At 35.4% G+C, this 22,751-nt stretch overlaps 1 protein-coding gene across 1 annotated transcript in view; it reads right to left on the bottom strand.

Annotated features, from left to right (window-relative positions):
• The window catches only part of PTPRD (protein tyrosine phosphatase receptor type D), a 369,133-nt gene that overhangs the window by 226,514 nt on the left and 119,868 nt on the right, over window positions 1-22,751 (bottom strand). Inside the window, exon 3 of the mRNA XM_088054032.1 lies at window positions 756-901. Within this exon, the coding sequence (XP_087910158.1) occupies window positions 756-901 (146 nt within the window). The remainder of the gene's footprint in view (window positions 1-755; window positions 902-22,751) is intronic.

Raw genomic sequence — 22,751 nt, 5'->3', positions numbered from 1 at the left:
TGCTTTTAAGCAAACAGAAGTCTCTTATCCAACACTAAAAACATTTAAGAGACAATTATACACTCTTAGTGCCAGTTTTGATATCTCTTCTAAAAGCCTTCCCCCATTTTCTGAAGTTTTTCTTCATGTTAGAGGTCAGTCTGTACTTGACATTAATTATTCTTGCCGTTACAGGAGGGAATAATACCTGTTTTCTTATTTCCCCCAAATAACCAGAATCCTTTGAGCACATAATTTTCACTGTTTTCTTTAACTGAAGGCTGTGGAGAGAACTATCTTTCTCCAAGCCTTTTCTTAATTTATTGTTAAGAAAAGAATCAAAAGCAAGCAGCAGCAGGAACTACAACACCCCTTTCATCTCTTTCCTCAACAGGGTTAAGGAATTGTGGCAGCAGAAGCAACCGAAGACTAGGCCTGCTCAAAGCACCTTGTCACAAAAGGAGGTGGTTTGCTCATTGGAGACAGCAGTCACTGCTCAACTAATGGCCCCAGCTACTTCATGAGACAGCAAACTGAACAGAGGCACTAGAGAGCTCCTCAACCATGCTAGCTTAGAAAGTAGCAGTTTTCTCTTTAATGGTTCTATGCATTACCAGTTTTCAAAATTAAAAACTTCTCGAGACTATTCAGACCAAATTATCCCTGATGGTCAATTCTATTTTGCTAAATCACTACTAATAGAGCACACATAGTGGGATTAAAAACAAGGTTGGAATAAAATGTTTTTCAGAGGAACAGAACAATGGACCTAATACCTCAAATCTCTGATTGCTGACTTTCTTTCCTTTTTTGTTCCAGACAATTTTAGGTCTCGGATCTCCTGTGGCTTGACAGATGAATGAGGCGACTCCTCCTGAAACCCCTGTCTGGTCAACGGGTGTTCTTGTAAACTTTGGTGGTGCTGAAACAAACAAAAAATTAACCAAATTAATCCAAGCAGTAAACATAAATTTTAAAAAGGTCACATGAAGAATTCAAAATTTAAAAAGAAGGAAATGCTTTGTTTCTCCAGTGATATCATTCACTTATAAGAAAAAGCATTATAAAAGAAACCCTAAAAGGTCAGGAAAGTACTTATAGATTTTACTAGTGAAATTTATATTAAAACCAAAATCTGATGGCATTGGAATAGCAAGATCACACATTATATTTTATCACCATTATAAATAAAAAAATCCATTTTGAATTCTGTTGCAAAATGAGCTCATCAATCAGCTGGAATAATATAATGATTTGCTACTTGATGCTATGATCACAGGGTGTCATGAAAAGAGGACGCTCACCTTTGATATATTAAAATCAGTGACATTTAGGAGAAAGCATTTGTAATTTTGCATGGTAGAGGTAAATTACTATGTATTAAGAGGCCAGGCAAAAAGGACTGTAACAGAAGAGAGATTTAGCTTGAGTACAGTTTTGCGCATAGCTCCTGTTCATTCCTAAATTCTACTATGTCAGAAAGGAGAACTAAAAAAAGATCCAACTACTGCAACAATAAGAGAGGGAGAGAAATGGAGAAACCATTTTGAAAGAATGATTAGGCACTTTAATTCATTATTCTTCTTCCCTTTATTTATTTTACAACAAATTGAAATTATTATTTTACTTGTGGTGAGACAAAATTTTCAAGTTTATAGGAACACATATCCTAATCTGTAAGATTACACCTAAATAGAGAACAAAAACATTGGAAAATTCCTGTAAATCTTTACCTAATTATGTTTCTTAGCAAAAGAATTTCTAAAGATACAATACACCTTCAGATAATGATTTAAATGATATGATGTGAGAACTTAGGGACAGTAAGTGGTAAAAAACCCAGGTCTTTGCTATGAAGCCATCCTCCATAGTAGTTGCTTTATACCATTTGTTGCAATTCAGTTTTTTTCCCATCTTTGTACATCAGCAGTCAGCTCCTTTATGTTTCCTACCTCTTCCCTTTTCTTCACTTTCCTCTCTTAGTTCAGACAGGTATGTACCTGTACTGTACTAGTTTTCATTTCTACGTTGCTGTTCTTTGGTTCTGATGTCTAACCCCTTATTCTGCAAAACTGTTCTTTCCATAGGCACCATTGCCTGTCAGCATGTTTATTGGAATGTAAGAAAGACAGCAGACTACTGTCACGCATGTATGCAAGACTGGAAGAAATCCTGAAATAGTTCAAAATGCCAGGGTTCCATTTTTCAAAATGCAATTAGGGGAGCTTTTCACCCTACTCTTAATGTAAAAAAGGGCATTTTTTAAAAAAATAATGCTCCTGAAAATCTGCATGCTTTTTCTTTAATAGAAATGTCACGAAAATGTGTTCGTTTTTAACATTCTAGAATGCTCAAAGGTCCTAGAAGTGCCACTCTGCTAATTTTCCTGGTGAAAATGTACCTAAACCCAAATGCAAGAGTACATGTCAGCAAAACAATGTACCACTATTGCCATGGGGAAATTATGAAAGAGCTTCTCTGATGTCAAAAATTTCCAAAACTATAGCCAAATGCCACAACTAATGCCAAAACATTTTAAGTGAAAAACTAGAAATTATTTCCTAAGCCACAGGTTCCCCAGCCACAAAAAAGACAAAAATACATTCTGATGATGAGCACCTGGGTTTCAACAAAACTGCTCTCTTTGAAGCCTTTCTATGTGTGTTTTAACTCAGCACTGTGATACATGAAGAGACCTGACTGAATCTGATAAACTGACATTCCGTGGCACAAGTTGTGATCATGGGCCACCAAGTGAAAAATGACACACTGCCATTCTCTTTTAATTTTTTTTTTTGACATTTTGTGAGTTCACTGTTAGAACTCAAGCCACTGAAAGAGAAACACTTCATGACGAAGTCCAACAGCACACTGTAACTACAGGTTAGTAGGTCACAGGCAGAAAATAGCACATGTAGCAATAAATAAAACTAAAACTATTTCACCAAACTCAACTGCTGTAAGAGGTACAACCAGTTTTCCAGAAATTTCTTCAGGTTGAACTGTCCAATATCTGGCAATAGGACTGCCATGACTCCTTAAAAAAATTGCATTCTAGCTTCTGCAGAGCATTATTTACTACATCACAGAGCTGCAGAAATAGGGCTGAATACTTAACATGGCTCCAGCTACCTGAACAACAGTATTTTTGCCATCCTATGCAAATTTTTGCTGGGCCAAGAATTAGTAAAGCTGTTGTTTGTTAACCATTAGAGACATAGCATTCGACACAGAAAACAAGGGCAGTTGTACATAATGATGCAATTTTCAACTTGTGGACATTTTGCAAGGAAAATGAGGTTTAAAGGTTGTGTATGAAATCCACTTTCTTGTATGATGTGACTAATATTATCTACATCAGTAAAAAAGCTTCACAGTCCAGTATAGAAGAGAATTGGGGTAATCTTTGTGTTTCACTTAGACCATAACCTAGCTGAAATAAAATAAGGTATGTATGGGGTTAGAGGTTCTTTTTACACAAATAAGTAATTCCTATAAAAAAGCATTGCCACAACTCTATTCCTATATGTAATACTGGAATTAAATCCATTAAATTTAAGTCCATTAAATTTATTTTTCAGGTATCATATGATATCAGAGAAGGTAAATAATTATTAGAACATAAAAATTTTATAAAACTATCTGACATGGAGACAGGTAAGTATCGTGCAATCCCTCTTTCTATTGCTCAATCAACATGTTCATCTTGTTACATATAAAGCAACCACCATCAGTGTAAGGGTATGTGAAATCATAACCCAGCAGAAGCAAAAAATGAAAAGTAGTATTTGTTGCCTTTATCTTTATAAAGCTTGCTAATTAAGGTTTGACACAAATTATCTCCACAATTAATGTTGTCAGTTTCTTGACATTGACTGTGACCTAAGCTGTTAGGCACTCTGATGGCAAACACAATTAAACTGCACAAACAGTTGTGCTTATTAACATGAGGGCAATTTTGATTGAGAACTCACAACTATTTTTGATCTCCCTTAACAACAGCAGCACAGAGTTCAAGAAAAACTCTCCACAGCACAGTTCATTAAGCACAGCAACAATCTATATGGGAACCTTCCACTGCAATAAAAACTGCCAAAAAAGTAAGATGTAATATGTTACCAGCTATGGTATCAGTCTTTTAGCACTTTTTCAACTCTCCTTGGTAACATCAATAAATGCAGTTAAAATAACAGAAGTGTAATTAAAATAAAAAAGTGAAATTCACTTAAAATCAGCGTCTTATATTTCTGCACTTAAATTCTCTTGAGGGCATCATAAAAATTGCTGCAGTATTATCTTTTAAGTGCAAGAACACCCCAGTTTTGCTTGTTTATATACACCAGCACCTACTCAGGTATTCATACTAATAGTGAATTTTGAATAGCTAATAAAGAAAAAAAATCAGACTGGGACATACTGCAAATTGGACTTCTGAAGAGTACCACAAGCTTTGTCATTCAGGAGGGCTCGCACCATCTGTTACTAGGTATACAGTTCTTGTTGCGACTCTTGAGAAGCTGAAGTCACAAGTATTAAACTACTGTTAATTATGCTCTTAATATACAATGGAAAATTGAATTTATTGCTAGCGCACCTTAAATACACTCAGCTTGTATTTATTTGTTTTAAAGAGTTTAACCCCATAGAAATTAGGCTGCTGCTTCAATAAACAGTCAAGCTGTCCCCTCAAGGGGTACAGGATCATCTGAAAAAGAGATGGTTTACCACTATCCAGATAGAAGTGGTATTTGCACATTATGGCTCCATAAAATATATTTTTAATGTCACACTAAAATAACTCATTTTGATTGGAACATTTGAATATCTTGGCACAAGCATAAGACATTTCTATCTTCCCTTATGTGACTCTACATTGTCTTTCTAAAGTTTAAGTAGAATTCTGAAATAGTGAATGGAATTAATTTATTCACATTTCATCCTGTTATAAAATTATCTGTTTTGAAGTTGTTGTTCGGTTCTCTGTGCTGTGCTTTAATGTAATGTAATGTATGTAATACTTTTCATCTGCACTCAAATAAAATGTCTGACAAAATACTTTTGAAATTACTACTTCAGCCCCCTTCCTTCCACAGCTACTGCAAACTATTCTTGGGTAGAGACATTTTTACAGAAATACTCCGCTAATGAAAAGGTGAGTACGAGGATAAGACTTCACCTTCTTTAAAGTGAGAGGTAATAGGAGGATGTCTGCAGTCCAAATACAGCTAGCGCAGCATATGTTCTTAAAATGGACAAGATATATAGAGGATGCAGACCCTAATAATAATACATTTGTTTCTAGATTCTCTGTTTGGGGTGTGGGAAAGTTCATAGTATAAAATATTTCAATTTAGGACTAAACTTCATCATATGCCTGAAATATGAAAAAGTGTATTAGCTCAGAATAAAAATTGCCAAAAATCATATCATATTGTATCCTTTGTAAGCATGTATAGCAAGGGTGAAAAAAGACAGCAGAAAAAATTAAAAATGCAAAAACACTTCTTTGAAATACCTCATTTGCTTATCAATTCACACATATTTGAGGAGACGCCTTAAAAATTACAGTAAAATTTTCCAGTATGAAGACTTGTTTTGTCCCAATAAAAGTTAGAAGATGACAATCACAGCTGTTCCCATGAAATGTTTTCAGCTCAGACTCAGAAATGTAGGTTGAGAGCAGAGTAAACAATGTGGTCTGGCACACATAAAATCACAAGAATAATTTTTACTTAGCATAGTCTTACTGGCCTAGCAACATAAAGTTTCAAGGGGTTATGCAACTGGACTCACTCTGAGTAAAAAATTTTTTAGTGATTCTTCCCATGTCAAATTACACACTCAGATTATTTCTGACAGAGTAAAAATCCAAAGAAAGAGAATTAAACAACAACCACAAAAGAAACCCTAAACCAAACCAGAACAAAACAAAAAAAAACATCAAGCAAAATAAACCCCCCAAACCAAACCAAACCAAACCAAACCCCTTTATTTACCCCATTTCCCATTTTGCAACATTCACTGTATTCCACAGACTTATGAGAAAATGCTATATGTTCTGAATAAAAAGAACAAATAAAAAGGCCATAGACTCCTTCATATTTAATGATGGTGAAGGTGGTGAAGACTCCCATCCAGGTAAAAATGAACAAATAGGCAAATAATTGCATGTAGTCACAGTCTGATACTGTATTGATGCATTGCAAATTACATGATCAGTTATTATTTTCACAATTCCTCCAGTAGTTAATACATCAAAAACTATTTTTATATATATATATATATATACACATAGTACTTAATAGAAAATTACTTACTAGAAATTTCAAAACACCCTTATATACAGCATTAGCTGCTTATTTACTCATTAGTAATAATTTGTGACATCAGTTAGACTGATTATTTTTACAAGTAATTGTTTCATCTTAATTCTAACCTGCACTTACAGAGGACCTGCACACTGGCTATGTCAGGAAAGCTAATTAGTTTTTATTTTTAGAAGGACAATAAATAATTTGCATTCATGAAATCTGCATAAAGAATTTCCTAGGTTAACAAGTAGTATGTTCCTAAAAGCTCTAGTCTTCCAGTCACAAGCTGTTACAATTTTTTCAGTGAACCTCTGAAAACTGCACCTGCCTTAACATCCTTCAGCAAGAAGAACAGTAACAGCACAATATTCAGATATCATACTCTGAACAGCTGAATAGTTTTATTATCCTGTTAATGAAAATAATCAGTTTTTCATCTTTCAACTACTAAATGCATTTCAGCCATGCCAATGAAGTCCATCTGAAAATTTTGATCCATTTTGTTCACAGAAAATATTCCTAGGTACAAATGCGTGTTTCCCAAAAATCTGGGTAAAGGATTTACAGGCATTACAGCATCCTCTTAAAAACTCAGTCCATACAATAGTTATTAAATCTTGATAATATAACTGAAACACTCATCTCCTCACCTTCTTTCTGCTACATGTATTATTCTAAAAGCGAAAGCACTCAGAACAAAAGACTGGTTTTTGAGAGAGGTTTCTGGTTGGTTCTTTGGTGCTATGTTTCCAAGTTAGCAGCAATCTCCAGTTCCCAACCTTCAACCATACCCACCCTGCTTACTAAATCAACGCAAAAAAATAAAAATAAAAAAAAAATCCCTTGCTGATTGTCTCAAGGAAAATATGACAAGTCAATCCTATCCTTTATATTTTCAAATTCCCTGCAATGCAGTGTCTGTGTAGTAGGTTCACCATTAGGTTCATTCTTCCCTGAAATACAATGTCTTACAAGTAAGACCTCAGAAGTGGAACAGGTAGGTTACGTTTTCCAAAAGGTCTGATGTTGAAATAGTAGGTATTTCATGTGTACCTCTAAGCTCTGCAAACCTTGTTACCAGCTCATTTCATTGTGGATTATGTATGCTTTTTTAGAGACAGACATTATCTGAGCCCTAGGGACATGGGAGGTATACAAACTAACACAGACAGCAGCAGACATGTATTTGCCAACTAATATCATGCACGCACACATATGTTCATTTTTAGCTTTCATTAACAGAGGGAAAGAAAAAGGCTTTCACAAATATGAAGAACCTATGAAAAACCTGCAAAAATACCCTTTTACTAATAGTATAGAACAATATATTTATATTTGAAGTAGAAAGAAGCTGAAAAAGTATTTCTTGCTGTTCTTTTTCTATTAAAACTGTTGCAGGCACCCTATTAACAATTTAAGCTAGTTTCATGACAAATTATTGGGACATTTAGTGTGAAACTTACAGCAGCCATTAACTAATGCCCTATAGTAGCAATACTGTGTAGTGCAGTATACTATTGCCCTATACAGCTACACCTGACAGGAAGCCAGGGCTTGCAAGTTATCACAGTCAGTCTCATAGACGGTCAGACTAAAGGAGAAATCTCCCAAAGCCAGGCCTACTCCCACACCCATGCCCTCTTGCCTTCATTCCACAAGTTGGGTGCCCAGCCTTAGCTATCAGCGCTACATATGCATTAGCTTAAATACAAAATTTAGCCTTTGTTTGAATACCACCACAGAAAATAAAAGTGGTATATGTTTGCTTCTAAATCTCCCCTTACTTCACGGTGTCTTCAGTTGTTTTGACACAAAAATTCTGGCTTACACTATAGTTCAAGAAAAGAGGATCAGGATGTTTGGTTCTAGTGTTTGACTAACCTGAGCACTGAAAGATGCAGGCATGTGACTTAAGTAATACTCAGTATTCACTAAACGCATAGGAGGGCAAGAATTCTCCCTTCTTTTTCCCCATACCTATCGGAATTCCAGCACTATTAACCCACTGTTCATGATATTAACCCAGCTGCAGATATGTCTTTAAGTCATAAACCAGCACATACTGAAATGCACAATACAAAACAAAATAGGTATAAGCTTGTGTATATACATAGTATTTATCACAAAAGTATACATAAAAGCCAGGTGGGACTTAATTTACCTGAGTAAGAGAGAGGACCTTGCTAGTAAATCCAGTACTAAGCCTTCTTTCAGCAGCAAATAAAAAGCATGAAGCCTCTTGAATCTAAAAGGTTAGTGACGTGCACCACTTTATCCCCCAGGAATATTACATAACCTTGTCATATTCACTAATTTAACTAAAGGAAATTCTGCTTCAAAGCTCTCTACTGCTTCTTTTTCAAATTTTAATGTCTGCAGACTCCATATGAATTATTTGGTAACTGAGAGCTGACACTCCTTTTCAATGTGCAAAGTAAAAGCAGTGAATTTTAAAATGCCAGGCAAGCTGATCGCTTTCCAGAAGACTTTTGCTCTAAGAGACAGCTAGGAATAAACGAGACACTACAAGTTTCAATTAGGGACTTGGAATATCTGGGTTATGACTAGAGAGATGACCTTCAGAAGTGTTTCATTCTTACTAAAATTCTCAAAATACAGGTACCAAAATGAGGAAGCATAAAATTGGAGGTCTGTAACAACGAAGTGTAACTTCCACTCATACTTTATTTATCTAAAAACAATAAAATGCGTACCTTGCAATTTATACACAGGGCGAACTGCTGATTACTGACTGTGAAAGCAAAATCAACTATCTAGTAATAATACTGACTCTACATACTAATATGATTCAGTGTTAATGCTTGACAAGGCAGCCACATAAGCAAATTCTCATTATTCCTATTCAAGCAGAAGTATGCTTCTGTCTCATCAAATCTCACAGCCCATATGAACATATGCAATATGGGACATTAAGGGGTTCAAGATGACTTTCTACTTGCAGACCAGCATTAGGAGATAACATGACTTGACATAAGCATAATTTATTGAGCTAAACTGGTAAGACACTATCATTAAGGCTGCTATAAAAAAATAATAATTAAAAAACCTAGTTAGTAGAGACTCATAAATCTCTTTTCTTCTCACGAAGTTAGGCCTGCTTCATCCCAAAACTTGGTCAACACCTCCCTCTATTAATTATAAACCAACATTTACCATTTACCTACAAGAATAAATTTTATGAAACCTAAATTAGATGTCCAGCCACATAGAAAGAATATATACTCTTACTAGCAAGCTCTGTGAGCGATGCAGTGCAGCCTACCTTTAGCTCTACTGTAAGACAGGTTAGCATGGCCTGTAGGATGATGCACTGCTGATGCATAAGCAGACATTCATAAACTAGGTCAGAAAACTGTTTATAGATATTAAAAAAGATTCAGTGACTAAAGGCCCCAGTGGACTGTCCCAGTTCCTTGCCTACAAGTCACTTACAATACATCAGTATGGTTAGCACAGCACAAGCAGCCTGCTCTGGGATATGGCTATGCAGACATAAAAGCACTGATTAGAATGTATTTACACTGGCACTATTTTTGATACTGTATATTTTCAGAGTCCTGCTGTGTATAGGTCTTGTAAATACCAACCACATTTTGTTGTCATTAAGGAAAATGTACTGTAAAAATGCAAGAAATACTAGTCGTAAGGCATTCAAGGTTCATCTGCTCCATGAACTTCTACAGGAGCTAAATTGCTCTAGATTGTCTCTAGTAAAGTTATGCCAGCATAAATCTGAAGCATATTAAAGCATGTAAGAACATGAGAACTAAAACCTCACACAAAGATATACACAAGAGAGGTGTTGCCAGATCACAGATTTAATTAAAAAGCAGAAACCTAACCAAAAGAAACATAACACCACATAAAGGTAAACCTCTAATTACTAGAAGTTAATTTCTGTTTTCATTCTGGTATGAAGTAACACTTCATACAATGACATCTTTTCTGCTACCTGTTACCTAAAATCACTGACAATACAATTATTGATATCCTGTGTATTGGTGTACCACTGCACTTGCTTTACAAGAATCTTGCATGGTTAGCCAGGTTACTTCAGTAATTTTTAATATAATTTTCAGTGGTTAGAGATACATCTATGATAATTGTGACCCATGGTGCTGTGCCTAATTTGTATCTATCTCATCTATCTCTCAATAACTGTATTTTCCATTCTTCTGTCTTACACATAAAGTTATTCTTCTTTTAAAAAGAGTTACCTAGAAATCTTTACATATAACTGATATTCAGTCAAGAGCATGCTATTAAAAGAAGGACATAGGACTTTGTAGGACAAAATAAAGATCTTTTTCTTAAAAGTAAGTAAAGAAAAAAAGTTACATTTGCTCTGTCATAGAGGTTTTCACTCTGAAATCCCTACCATAACTGTAAAGTGTGATTCATGCCCATTTTTAAAAGAAAAGTAGAAATTACTAAACTATAACTGCCAACAAAGATTTCATTATTTTCTTGCAAAAGCAGATACAATTTACAAATTATAATTTACAGATACAATTTACAATTACTATAAAAATGAAAAAAAAAAAAATTAAAACATAGTATCAGTCCTAGTCATGCTTTCCTTTTAAGTTCATATTTAAGTAGTATGAAAAAACAAATTCTCTGAAGTTTAGTCTGAAGAGATAGAACTGCAAGCCAAAAGCACTGGAAGTTGCAGCTGGCTCCTGGACAGAGGAGAGGGCTGACAGCCAAAATTTTGTATTTCTAATCCCATCTCTGTTAATTGCTTGCTGTTTAGCTTCAGGCAAATTACTTAACCTCCATGTCTCAATTTACTTACTTCCCGGATTATGCTACTTAGATTATGTCACAAAACATAGGGAGGAGTATTGTAATTGTTACCACCACCGTATTTATAAAATTTGTGTAGGGATTTTCATGCATTGAATGAAATGCTCCAGTTCAAGTCCTGTCTACTTGCTACACAGGTGACACTTCTGTCAGGGCAAAGATAAAAATGAACAAACAAACCACATTCAAATCTAAATATGAAGTATCAGTGGAAATTGGTAGCTATTTGAAAAACTTAGTCTTTGAAAACCGCAGTCCTCTGCATCTTAGTATTGCAAATTGTTGGTTTAATTAACACTCTTTTTTCCAAGGAAATGAGCTCACATTTCACAAGTGTACTAAGGACTGCTCATTTTCACACTAAGAGGTATGTACTCAAAGGAGTACACTAAGAGATATGTACTTCTATAAATGATAATAAATTATCTGCAAAATGTATCATCATGCATCATAATTCAAATTCAGTGGTATATGATTAATATTGTGTCCATTTAAATAATAGAATTGAATAGTTTAATTAAGAAAACATGTTAATTGTAACTTAAAATATTCATCTAGATAATATTAAATATGTATACATATATTTAGACCGAATATGCATGTTCAGAAATGAGAGATTTAAGGAAATTGTATTTTCCACATTAAGCTTCAGCAACCTCTTTAAAATATACTTGAAAATGGCTGACTGTTTGTGAAAAGAATTGAGAACCTTGGTTTGCTGTCAAGGAATTCAAATTTCTGAATATCAATGGCCTATTCAAAATGTAGAAAATATCAAGAGATCAATATTGCACTCCATCATCAAAGCTACTATCTGCTTAGAAAGAATACAAAAGGTAGAATAGAATCTACATTGTCACAAAACCTAACTTTTCTCTGATTTTTCCTTCTGAATATAAAAAGACAACCAGAAATGAACTTCTCACAACAAAACTGAAACTACTGACAAAAATTCATGAGGTTAGGTTAGTGAAGCTAGGGGTACAACAGGTACAGCAGGTCACCAAATAGAATACAAAATAACTGGCCTCAAACATCCAAATACAAAATGAATTGGGCTCTGGAAAGACAGGAATAAGAAAAAAGATGAAAAAAAGCTCATTTCATGGAAAAAAAAAAATTATACAAAGAAAAGAGAAGCAGAAATTAATGGTCAAACAGGACAGAAGGATAACCTAAGCCAAGATGAATCTCAGGTCTACTGAAGTAGAAATTTAAGTGAATAAAAGATCTTTACATATTACTATAATGCCAGTCAGTCTTTAATAAAAAATTAAGAATGTTAGGAAACTTTGATTTTAGTGTGTATAAAAGTTTCTTGCTCCCAAAAGCTGTCTGGAAAGTTGTAATTTAATCTTTATGTTCTTTAACATGTAGTGACTCTCATAAAATAATAGTAAAATCTCTTGAATGAATTTCTGTATTGTTCATAAATCACAAGAATCAATTACTACAGGTATTGTTCCTTCTCTGAATGGCTTTAGAAAAGCAGCTTCTAGTTGTTCAATAATTCGGTATCTTACACTGTCATAAGCTGGCACACACAACTGGAAAAAATTCTAATTAGAGTTAGCAATAAATATTGAGAAGTAAGACTTTGATGCTTGCTCTTGTAAAACAAATCCTCTTTTTAAAGTAGACAGCTTTCAAAAATCTCCAGGAAAAAAAAACATCTTTGAAGGTTTTGGTTTCATTACTCTTAACTTCTCACTGCAATAGTAACAATATAATGTAGCACAATATATGGTACCAAAACAAAAGGAAGGTGGGGAGAAGAATTAATGTAAAATTATTACTCACAGAGATGAAAATCAGCCCACTGAAGTACCAGATGTATTTTCTATGTCTTTGGCCTTAACCCCAGCAACACATTTAATGATTAAGAATAATAAACATTTGTATGCTTTCTCCCTCCTCAACAGATAACAGTATAGTAAGCTGATATGAACATGCTTTACTTTTGTATCAGCCTGTAGCGTAACAACTCTATCTTAAAAGTTTTTGTTGTGATTATTAAATTAATTGTCCATGGCTATACAGGGATATATCTGCTGGGTAGAGTTAAAAGAAGTATATTTTTCACTCTTCCCAATGCAGGAGCCTCCATTGGTCAAGGAACTTCAACCTGTGACAATCTACCTGGTATCAGAAGCTATAATTGTAATGATCTAAGTCTGTGTTTTCTGTTTATTTTTAAGGTTCTTACTTATTGGATGTAGTAGCTTTTCTGAAGTTGTTCCCTGTTACTAGGACAAGAGTAGCAGGATGTTTCCACTGTTCCTTCCTAGAGACAAAGAGCTATATGCACAGATATGGAGATACCAAGAATGGGGAAATTAATATAGTGTATACAGGACCAGGTTTTTAGGGAATTACTTTATGTTATAAATAAAATTCAGAAGAAAGAAAAACAAGAAAAAAATCTTGGCATAGCTTAATTTAAAGAAGCCATACTATACCCTCTATAGTTAAGAACTGCTGTTTTTTTCAAGAAAATAATCATGCTTTCACAGCAAAAAAAAAAAGTTTTTCTATTTGAGAGCATAAGAGTATAATTATACATTTTATAAATAAATATATATATGTACACGCATATATATATATATAAAAAATTAAAATGTGTATATTTACAGCACCAGAAAAAAACACAACACTTTAGTGTCAAAAGCATCCCTCACCTTTGAATTTACCCATACTGAAGTAAATCTTGTAATTAGTCATAGACACATGTTCTAGTCAGTTTTAATTAAGGTAAGGCAAAACAATTAACTGTTAGCCATTGATCCCTCAAGCAGGCAAAAAAGTAACTACACAGACCTTGCAGACCATCAGGCTTTTCTGTCTGCCCAATGGTTAAGGTAGCCAGAGCATATCTATACAATCACAGCTATGTTCAACTTCAGAACTGACACAACTGTCCAACAATGAACTTTAAAATTCCTTATAATTTCTCACCAAAAAATCTATACCAATCCATACTTCATTACATACACTTAGCTCCCTTGATTTCTGCAATCCATTACAAAGATGTTAGTTTTGTCACTATCAAAATGAGGTCTCATATAGGTGTGTAAATCTTTCCATACTGGTGACCTCCAAGTTCAACCCTCCTGTAACACTTGTATGTCAAATTTCTTTTTCAACCCACCAGCACATTTTCTTTTTTCAAGTGGAACAGAGTTCTTTATCCGATATGTATCTTGAGCCTCTCCTGTTCTCTCAGATCTGAGAATTTAAGTCCTTTCTGATCGAAGTAAGGGCTTATTTCTTAAGCTTTCTGATTGTTTCCCAGTGAATGCTTCCACCATGCCCTCAATTTCTTCCTTATCTTGTTTACAGGTAATTTCTCTACACCACAGCAAAGGAGTATGAAATTAGTTCAGTAGCTAAAGCATTACACTGTTAAAAGGCAGGATCCCTATGATGAAGTAATTTTAATTGCCAAACTCTGCAAATAGAAAAAACATTGGATCTTGCACTGTAGAGCCAGGGCCAATTGTCTGCGCCACTGTTATTTGAAAATACTTGTGTTCTCCCCCACATTCTGATTCACTGTGACCTTTCAGGACTGACTAAATTAACCTCTTTTCTGAAAGAAATAAAAGGACAATGAAAGTCAAGCAGGTGTGCATAGTTTTGTACAAATGAACAATGAAGAACAGATTAAAAAGTCATACAGTTACCTCCAATGTCCAGACACTTACTTCTAAGAGCAGCTATCTTACTTCTAAGATCAGATGAATGTCTAAAAAGGCCACCACAGAACTGAGTGCTTAAGTGAATCATGCAAAACACCCAGAGTTCTGAAATAAGTTCCACCCTGGGTATTTCACACAGATGATTAAACCAATTATAAATTTGCCATTCTATTTTTAATTGCTTTTCTAAGAATGAAGGTATTTGATTCTAAAAATGCTGTGAATAATACACTAAATTTTGCTTTAGATCACAAGAAATTAAATACTGGTGCCAAAAAACCCTGCTGCCTGGCATTCCTAAATAGAGCCAGCCTTTTGACCATCTAGCTAGACTTTGTATGGTTATGAAAGACTCCAGTACTAGAATTGCTTTTCAAGACAAAGCACCTACAAAATTTCTCAAGATTTTTACAGTTATGTTTACAAAATGAAGGCTGTCCAATTTATGGCCCAGTGAACATGCATGCACATTAACATAATTAAAATCTTGGAAAACAGTTTTTTTTCTGAACTGCCACAATGCTACCAAACTTGACTAGGTTTCTGACACAAATGAATTTCTGTATAACATCATTAGAGTTAGGCAATCCTTGAAGACTGGACTGTTTTGAAAATACTCTTTTTCTCTTAATTGGAAAGTCACCTAAGTCATTAATTGATACTATGTTTCATTCAAGAGATTTTACCCATTACAAGTCTCTAATTATGTGAAATTTTCCCTTTCTTGAGGGAAATACGCACAATATGAACAGGTAAATTGATTTCTTAAATGAGCAGCCTAATTTCTTCACTACTGTAAGCTGGTTGATGATCAGTAGTAGCAGTAATACAGCTTCAATTTATATAAGTTGAAGATTTGGCCCATTGTTTTCAGATTCATGTTGAGGAGCACATGTACAGGACTGTCACCAGGTTACTAGTGACACAGCTTCCAAAAATAAGAAGTTTGCAAGCTCGGCTCCTAATGCACTAGATCAATGCTGACTGTTTCAAAGCTGGGAGGATAAATTGATACTACTTGTGCCTCTGCTCAAGCAAAGATTCAACATATCAAGTAACCATAACCAAGTCTTAGGCAGCAGTTACCATCTTCCCCCTGCCCGCCCCAGGCAATACAGGACACATTTCATAGGTTACAAATGAATTATTTGTGTGACAGGCATTCATACTACACTGCACAGAAAGTCAGTAAGTAAATGGGAGTTTAGCCTAGCTTCCTATGAGATAAAAATAAACATGTGTTTCTAATGAACTGATTCATATTGTGCTTGAGTTTTGAAGATAAAAATGTAGATACGTTGGACTTTGTGATAAAAATTTCTTCAAAAGAATATAAAATTATTTTCCTAAAATTCAAGACTAGATATTGGTTTTGCTCAGAAAGTATACGCATATTATTTCTTTCCATAGAATTACTGAACACCCTAGGTGAAAATGACTCACAAAAATCACCAAGTCCAATTCTGGTCTTGAACTAGATAGTCCCAAGACTCACATCACGTGTCTGAGAGCACTGTCCAAACTCTCCTTGAACTCGGTCAGGCTTGGTGTTGTGACTACTTCACTGGGGAGCCTGTTCCAGTGCCCAAACACCCCCTGGGTGAAGAACCTTTTCGTAATATTCAGCCTAAATCTCCCCTGACACAACTTCATGCTGTTCCCTCAGGTCCTGTCACTAGTCACCAGAGAGAAGAGAATAATTCTGGAATTTTATTCCAGAAGTATATGTAAATCAGCAAGAAGAAAACAGGTATCTATTTATCCTAATCTTTATTCTTACTTCAGTAATTGTAGTTACTACTTCATTTTAATTTCTCTTAATCATAACTAATTTCTAGAGTTATACTCATAAGATAACAACTACAAGGAGAAGAAAAAGAGATATAAACAATTAAAATTTTTATACTGTTTTTTTAGAGTTCAACTATTTTAAATGGAAGAGGGCAAAGCTGGTTTGTAGCAGTGGAAGAAAATCTGTGTTTTTTATGTATTTGGTAAACCTAGGTCTGATCCTATGGCATAAAAAATTTACACTGAAGTAGAAATTCTAACAGCCTATAGTGAAAGTATTCCCTGTAAAATGATGCCAAGTATGTATCTGTGTGTCCTTATATAAGAAATCTCCATATGTATTGAATGTGATTCTTTGCAGCACTTCATCACACCTCTGTGTTTCAAAAGTCCTCATAAATATCCAGGCTACATTGGGGGGCCTTAAGTTTCTCTGCTTATTGACTGACGTTATGATTTTATGTCTTTAAGATCTGTTAGTTCTCCCTGTAATCTTGGAAGAAATCAAGAAAAATTCCAGTGAAATAAAGCTAATGAGTGGGCAAACAAGTTTAAGCAGGAATTAAATGAAGAAGTAATAAAATATTAATTTATTTATTATATCAGCATTATTTAGCATTTGTAGAACCTTTAGCACCTTCATAAAATAGGATCTGACTTTGCAATAGGCAGCAAAGACAGACAGGATAATCTTCCTCCAAGAATGCTTACAATCTTAATCTTACCCTCTAAAATGTTTGCAGTCTACGTATTAGCTAAAGCCTGACAGCTGAATATTGCCAAACTTAACAAAATACATTGAAAATGTGAGAGAGTTTTAGTCTGCGACAATGGCATTAAAACAAACTCTGCTAACTTTCTAACAATTGTTGAGTTTTTAGAAGAACAAAATACAGCTGAAGATTAGGAAGTCTGTGGATAACTATGGTAAACTGAAGTTTTGCTTATCTTTCTTAAGCCTGCAATGCAGGTTTACGCAAACCTTTGAAATGGCCCCCAAAACAAAACATGTAAGAAGGAAGTTCCTATCTCTCCACTCTGGTTTGTAATTAGTGAAGCCATTAGAGAATGTTCATCAGTTTGACTCACAAGCAACTCTGCTGCTGACTCACAGATATTAAAATTATAGAAAATATATTGGAAGGTAATCAGTCATCTCATTTACTAAGAAAAGAGCACTTTTCAGCCAAGTGAGAAATTGAGAGCTTACAGTAAATACACTGTATATCTTCAAGTTGTAACCACCAACACCAAATACTTCCTCAATCAGGAAACTGACTCCAATCTCACATTTCAGGGTCACATTACTCTTTTCGTTTCATTTTGCACACTGAGTGCAAAATGAGTGACTCATTAACGTCTTGTTTCAGTTCAGGAGATAAGGGATCACGGCCAGCAGATACCCAAATGATCTGTCTCATATTAGAACCTGAGAATAGGCTGTTCAGCATGGAGAAGGATCTTTTATAGAGAGCTCTTATAGCAGCTTTCCAGTATCTAAAGGGGTCTCAAAAGAAAGATGGAGAGGTACCAAGGGCCTGGAGTGACAGGACAAGGGGTAAAGGTTTTATACCGAAAGAGTGTAAATTTAAATTTGATATAAGAAATTCTTTCTATGAGATCTGTGAGGCACTGGACCCATCCCTAGAAGTGTTCTAGGCCAATGTGGATGGGCCTTTGAGCAGACTGGTCCGTGGAAGATATCCATGTCCACTGAAAAGGCTTCTGAACTATAAGTCATGCATAGTCCCTTCAAATCTCAACTGTTCTATGATTCTTATCTGCTAGAAAGTTTTTCTTACAGACTCATCATTCAGGTCATTCCAGATTCGGTTTACTAGTGAAATAAACATCCCAGCCAATACATTAAATCTGCCATTGGGAACTTACAGCAGTTGAAACTTCAGTTCTCCTTCTGCTATAAAATATCAATCTATTGCAGTATGTAATGAGACATTTACTTTCTGGAGATGTAAAAGAGATACAAACAAAGCTACATAATGATAAATGCCATTGGTTTCATGAATCTGCGTTTTTGTACTTCTGTCAGGATAGCAGTCTGTATCCATACAGAGTGGCATGCTTCTGAACTTCCAATTTTTTTCTCTAACTGTAACATGTGAAGAATCCTGTAAGTTACTACTTTAAAGTTTAAATATTTAATGTCTGTCATTGACCTCCTTCACTACTGAAAAGCCTATAACATATCATATGGCTAATGTCAAATATTTATTTAGGCTGCCGTTAAACTGTAGTCGCAAAAACTGATCTTGTTCATGAAGACATTGTGTATTTCAAAATGAGCCAGATATGTGACAAATATATGGTTAAACAGCATAACGGGTTGACCCTGGCTGGATGTCAGGTGCAGACCAAAACCTCTGTCACATCCCTCCTTAGTCTGTGGAGTGGAGAGAAAACACAACAAAAGACACACAGGTCAGAGAGAAGGACAGGGAGATTATTCACTAGTTACTGTCACAGATAAACCAGACTCAGAGAAATTAATGCATTTATTGCCAATCAAACAGAGACGGTTACTGAGAAATAAATCTAAATCTTATAAACACCTTTCCTCCACCTTTCCCTTCTTCCTGGGCTCAACTTCATTTTTGTTTTTCCCTTCTTCCTGCCCTTGAGCAGCAGAGACAGGAAATGGGCTTTGCTCTGCTCTAAGTTATCACACCTTGTCTCTGCCACTCCCTTCTCCTCACCCTCCACCCCTGCTCCAGTCTAGGGTCCCTCCCACAGGAGACAGTCCTCCACTAACTCCTTCAACACAAATCCTCCCACTGAAGTGCAGTCCTTCAGGAAAAGTCTAAGACAGCACAGATGCGCCACAGGGTCACAAGTCCTGTCAGCAAACCAGCTGCAGCAGGAGCTTCTCACAGGGCCACTGCCTTCTTCAGGCACATCCACCTGCTCCACTATACAGTCCTTCATAGGCAGTGGATGGGTAGGTCTTGATAGTATGTAGATGCTTCATCAGGGGCTGCAGGAGCACAGCTGCCTCGCCATGGGCTGCAGGGGAACATACTCTGCTGCCTCGACCACCTTTTCACCCTCCTTCCCCACTGACCTGGGCATCTGCAGGGCTGTTTCCCTCACATACTCATTACTCATGCTTTTCTAGCTGCAGTTGCCCGAGCATGACAACTTCCTTCCCCTTCTTAAATCTGTTATCCCCAAGGCACTGCCACCATTGGTGATGGGCTTGACTTTGGACACTGGCAGGTCCATCTTACTACCATCTGACATTGGCTTTTTGGGAATGGGGGAAACTTCAAACAGTTCTCACAGAAGCCATCTCAGTGGGCCCCCTCTACCAAAAACTTTACCTAGTACATATCGGAACTATTTCCTACTTTCTGCTTAACAACCTATTTGATGTCTCTGTACTCTATAGCACTGTCATCTTTCCAGACCTTCCTAAGCTTTTACTTTCCACAATTCCCTGATTTATTCACTTTACAACTTCAGTAAAGAAATCAAAGATGCAAAGGGCTTACAGCAAAGAGCCTGAGCCTGAAGCCTGGCAGATGGCCAGGGAAAGAAAGCCTGTGTGATTGTATTATCTTGCACCCATATATGGAAATAGAAAGTTACAAGAATATCTTTGAGTCTAGATTTCCCACTAAGTAAAAACACAGAAATCTTCCCAAAGATTTTTTTTATTCCTATTAGGAAAAGGAATTTTACAGTATAATATGTATTTCTACAAATCCCAAGTCATCCACACACTTCTGCTGATACATAGGAGCAGCAGCAGCATAAAGCAACTTGTAATCACTAAAGCTGGTAGGTCTGCCTGAAAATAGAAGACGGTCAACCATTATTCTACTCTGTTTAGAGACTATTTCTTACAAAAAAAAAAATAATTCTTGATCCCATGAAACCTGGATTAATTCTAAGGCTATGCAGAACAGAACTTTCACTGCTTTTTCTCCCCATTGGTTTCTTCTTCCACAGCTTCTGTCAGCCTTACTATGTCTACTAAGAATGTGTCACAAACAATCCTCAGATATTGCTTCTCATTTTCCTTCTTCCTAAATCACAGATTTTCTTCTCACATCTTCCCACTCCTGTATCTTGATATAAACCATTTCCCCCATCTTTCCACAAGTGCAGTGTATTCCATTAGAAGCACGAGTTTTGTTAACACAAAACAGTAATTAAAAATTTTTTGTTTTGAAACTATTTGATCAACCATGTAGCTTCAAATTCATACCACTGTTAGCAGTTTTTATCTCATACTGTAGAAACGAGATCCAACAATATTCATTCTGGAATGTTATATCTAGAAAATCACATACACACCTCTCTTTTTTTTTTTTTTAAAGTTTCACCTTTACTCAAAGGTATAATGACCTCTACTTCATACTATGACATAATAAAAGAGCATAAAGGAAAACAGTACCGACACTGTAAGCAGCAGAGATGCAACTTATGTAACTACCTAGCCAAGCTAGGCAAACTATCTCTACATTCTTATGTACTCATATTTCACTATCCTTAAGCTGTAATGGTGAGAATACATCAGATGAAGCTACAGCTGACAAGTTCCATCTTTCTTCTCAACTACTAATACAACTGTAGTACGGTGTTTAACAGAGATTATTTCAACAGCTACTCCAGTTTACTGCTGCGCATTTGAAAATGATGCAATGTAACAGCAATGGACATCTTTCTCATTTACGTTCACAGTGTACAATGAATACCTGATGTCTTTCCTTTTTTTAAGTAAGTCAGATGGTTCCATCCCTTAAATATGAATAAATACTAGACTGAGTTATTTACTTAAAGATTCAACTGCTGTATGGCAAACAGCCTGCATGCCTTTGTGATCTGCACAGCATGCAACATTGTCCTGTTAAGCTCCAGCAAGAGCCAAAGCACAAAGATATAAGCTGTAAAATATAATGAGCAGGATGAATATCCTTGGATATCCAATGGATACCCATTCACAATTTCAAGGAGAGATGTCAGACAAAGAAGTTCTGCCCCAGCGTATTATTTGTTACCTGGTATATTATTTGGTTTCTCACCAATATGCCATTTTGCATGGTCTTACTTCTGTCACACAAGGATACTTAGTGATGATCAGAAAGAATGAAGAAGGATAAGACTGACACTTCCTCAGCAGTGGAAGCATCTCCCTGTAACACAGTCACCTGGTTTTCAGCTTCAAAAGAAGTTAAAAGACATGTTTTCACAGATCTTTTTGTCATTAGCTCCGGATAAAACTGAAGAAAATGTTAAGGTGTAAAACAGTCTCTATTAAGGCACTATGATTTTACAACTTGTAACTGAGATTCTTGGCCATTAGCAACAAAATTTCTACTCTATTCTAGTAACAAAACACAGCAATGTGTAGCCTTCGTATTTTCCCACTGATGAAAGAGCAGACCATTCACAAAAAAATATCAGGTCAAAAATATGAGCTAACCTTTTCAGACATACTTTGCTTTTTTTTCCCCATGTGAAAGGAATTCACTTCCAAAAAGCTGAATCTAGCATAGCTTCTATTAGGCGCAATCAGCAAACATTAGAAATTATGTGATCTCAATTCAATTATGAAATAATACTAATGCTAATACTAATAATAAAAATTATCCTCTCTCTAATAAAATGGTACACCCTTTAAAAAAGAAAAAAAATGCTTTCGCATATGCATATAAAGTGTTTCCTATTTTTAGCTGTGCTTTCAACTGCTTTCAACAGAATCACTCCCTTGTCATAATCTCTGAAAGAAAAAAGTTTGTAGAACACAATCCTTCTGTCTCTCCCATTTCTGTTTTTGTAATTTTGCAAAGCTAGTAAATATAACATTACAAAAACCTTTGAAATAAGTCATTATTAAGTTACTTGTAGGTTTTCTGATTTAAGTGAGGTCCACGCAATGAAGCTTGAAAAATAATTTTATTAGAATGTGGACCCTATAATTAAGCTCCATGAGATTCAAGTAGTTTATGTAATTGACTTTTTGTTAAACTTTTCATCATCTGTCACGAAAGCCATAATTACAGTGAAAACTAATCTGAGTTGCACACTAATTTCCTAAAAAAGGATTTAGCATTGCATATGGTCTTCAGCATTGTCTGGATATTTCAACTCCAAAAATAAAAATGTCAGAGATATTTCA

Source organism: Pseudopodoces humilis, chromosome 4 (assembly GCF_049639895.1).
Source record: "Pseudopodoces humilis isolate 2021_Gansu_Grassland_sample_001 chromosome 4, ASM4963989v1, whole genome shotgun sequence".
NCBI classification, from domain to species: Eukaryota; Metazoa; Chordata; class Aves; order Passeriformes; family Paridae; genus Pseudopodoces; species Pseudopodoces humilis.
Note: the sequence above shows the minus strand (reverse complement) of the source record. Positions and strands in the feature narration are given on the sequence as shown.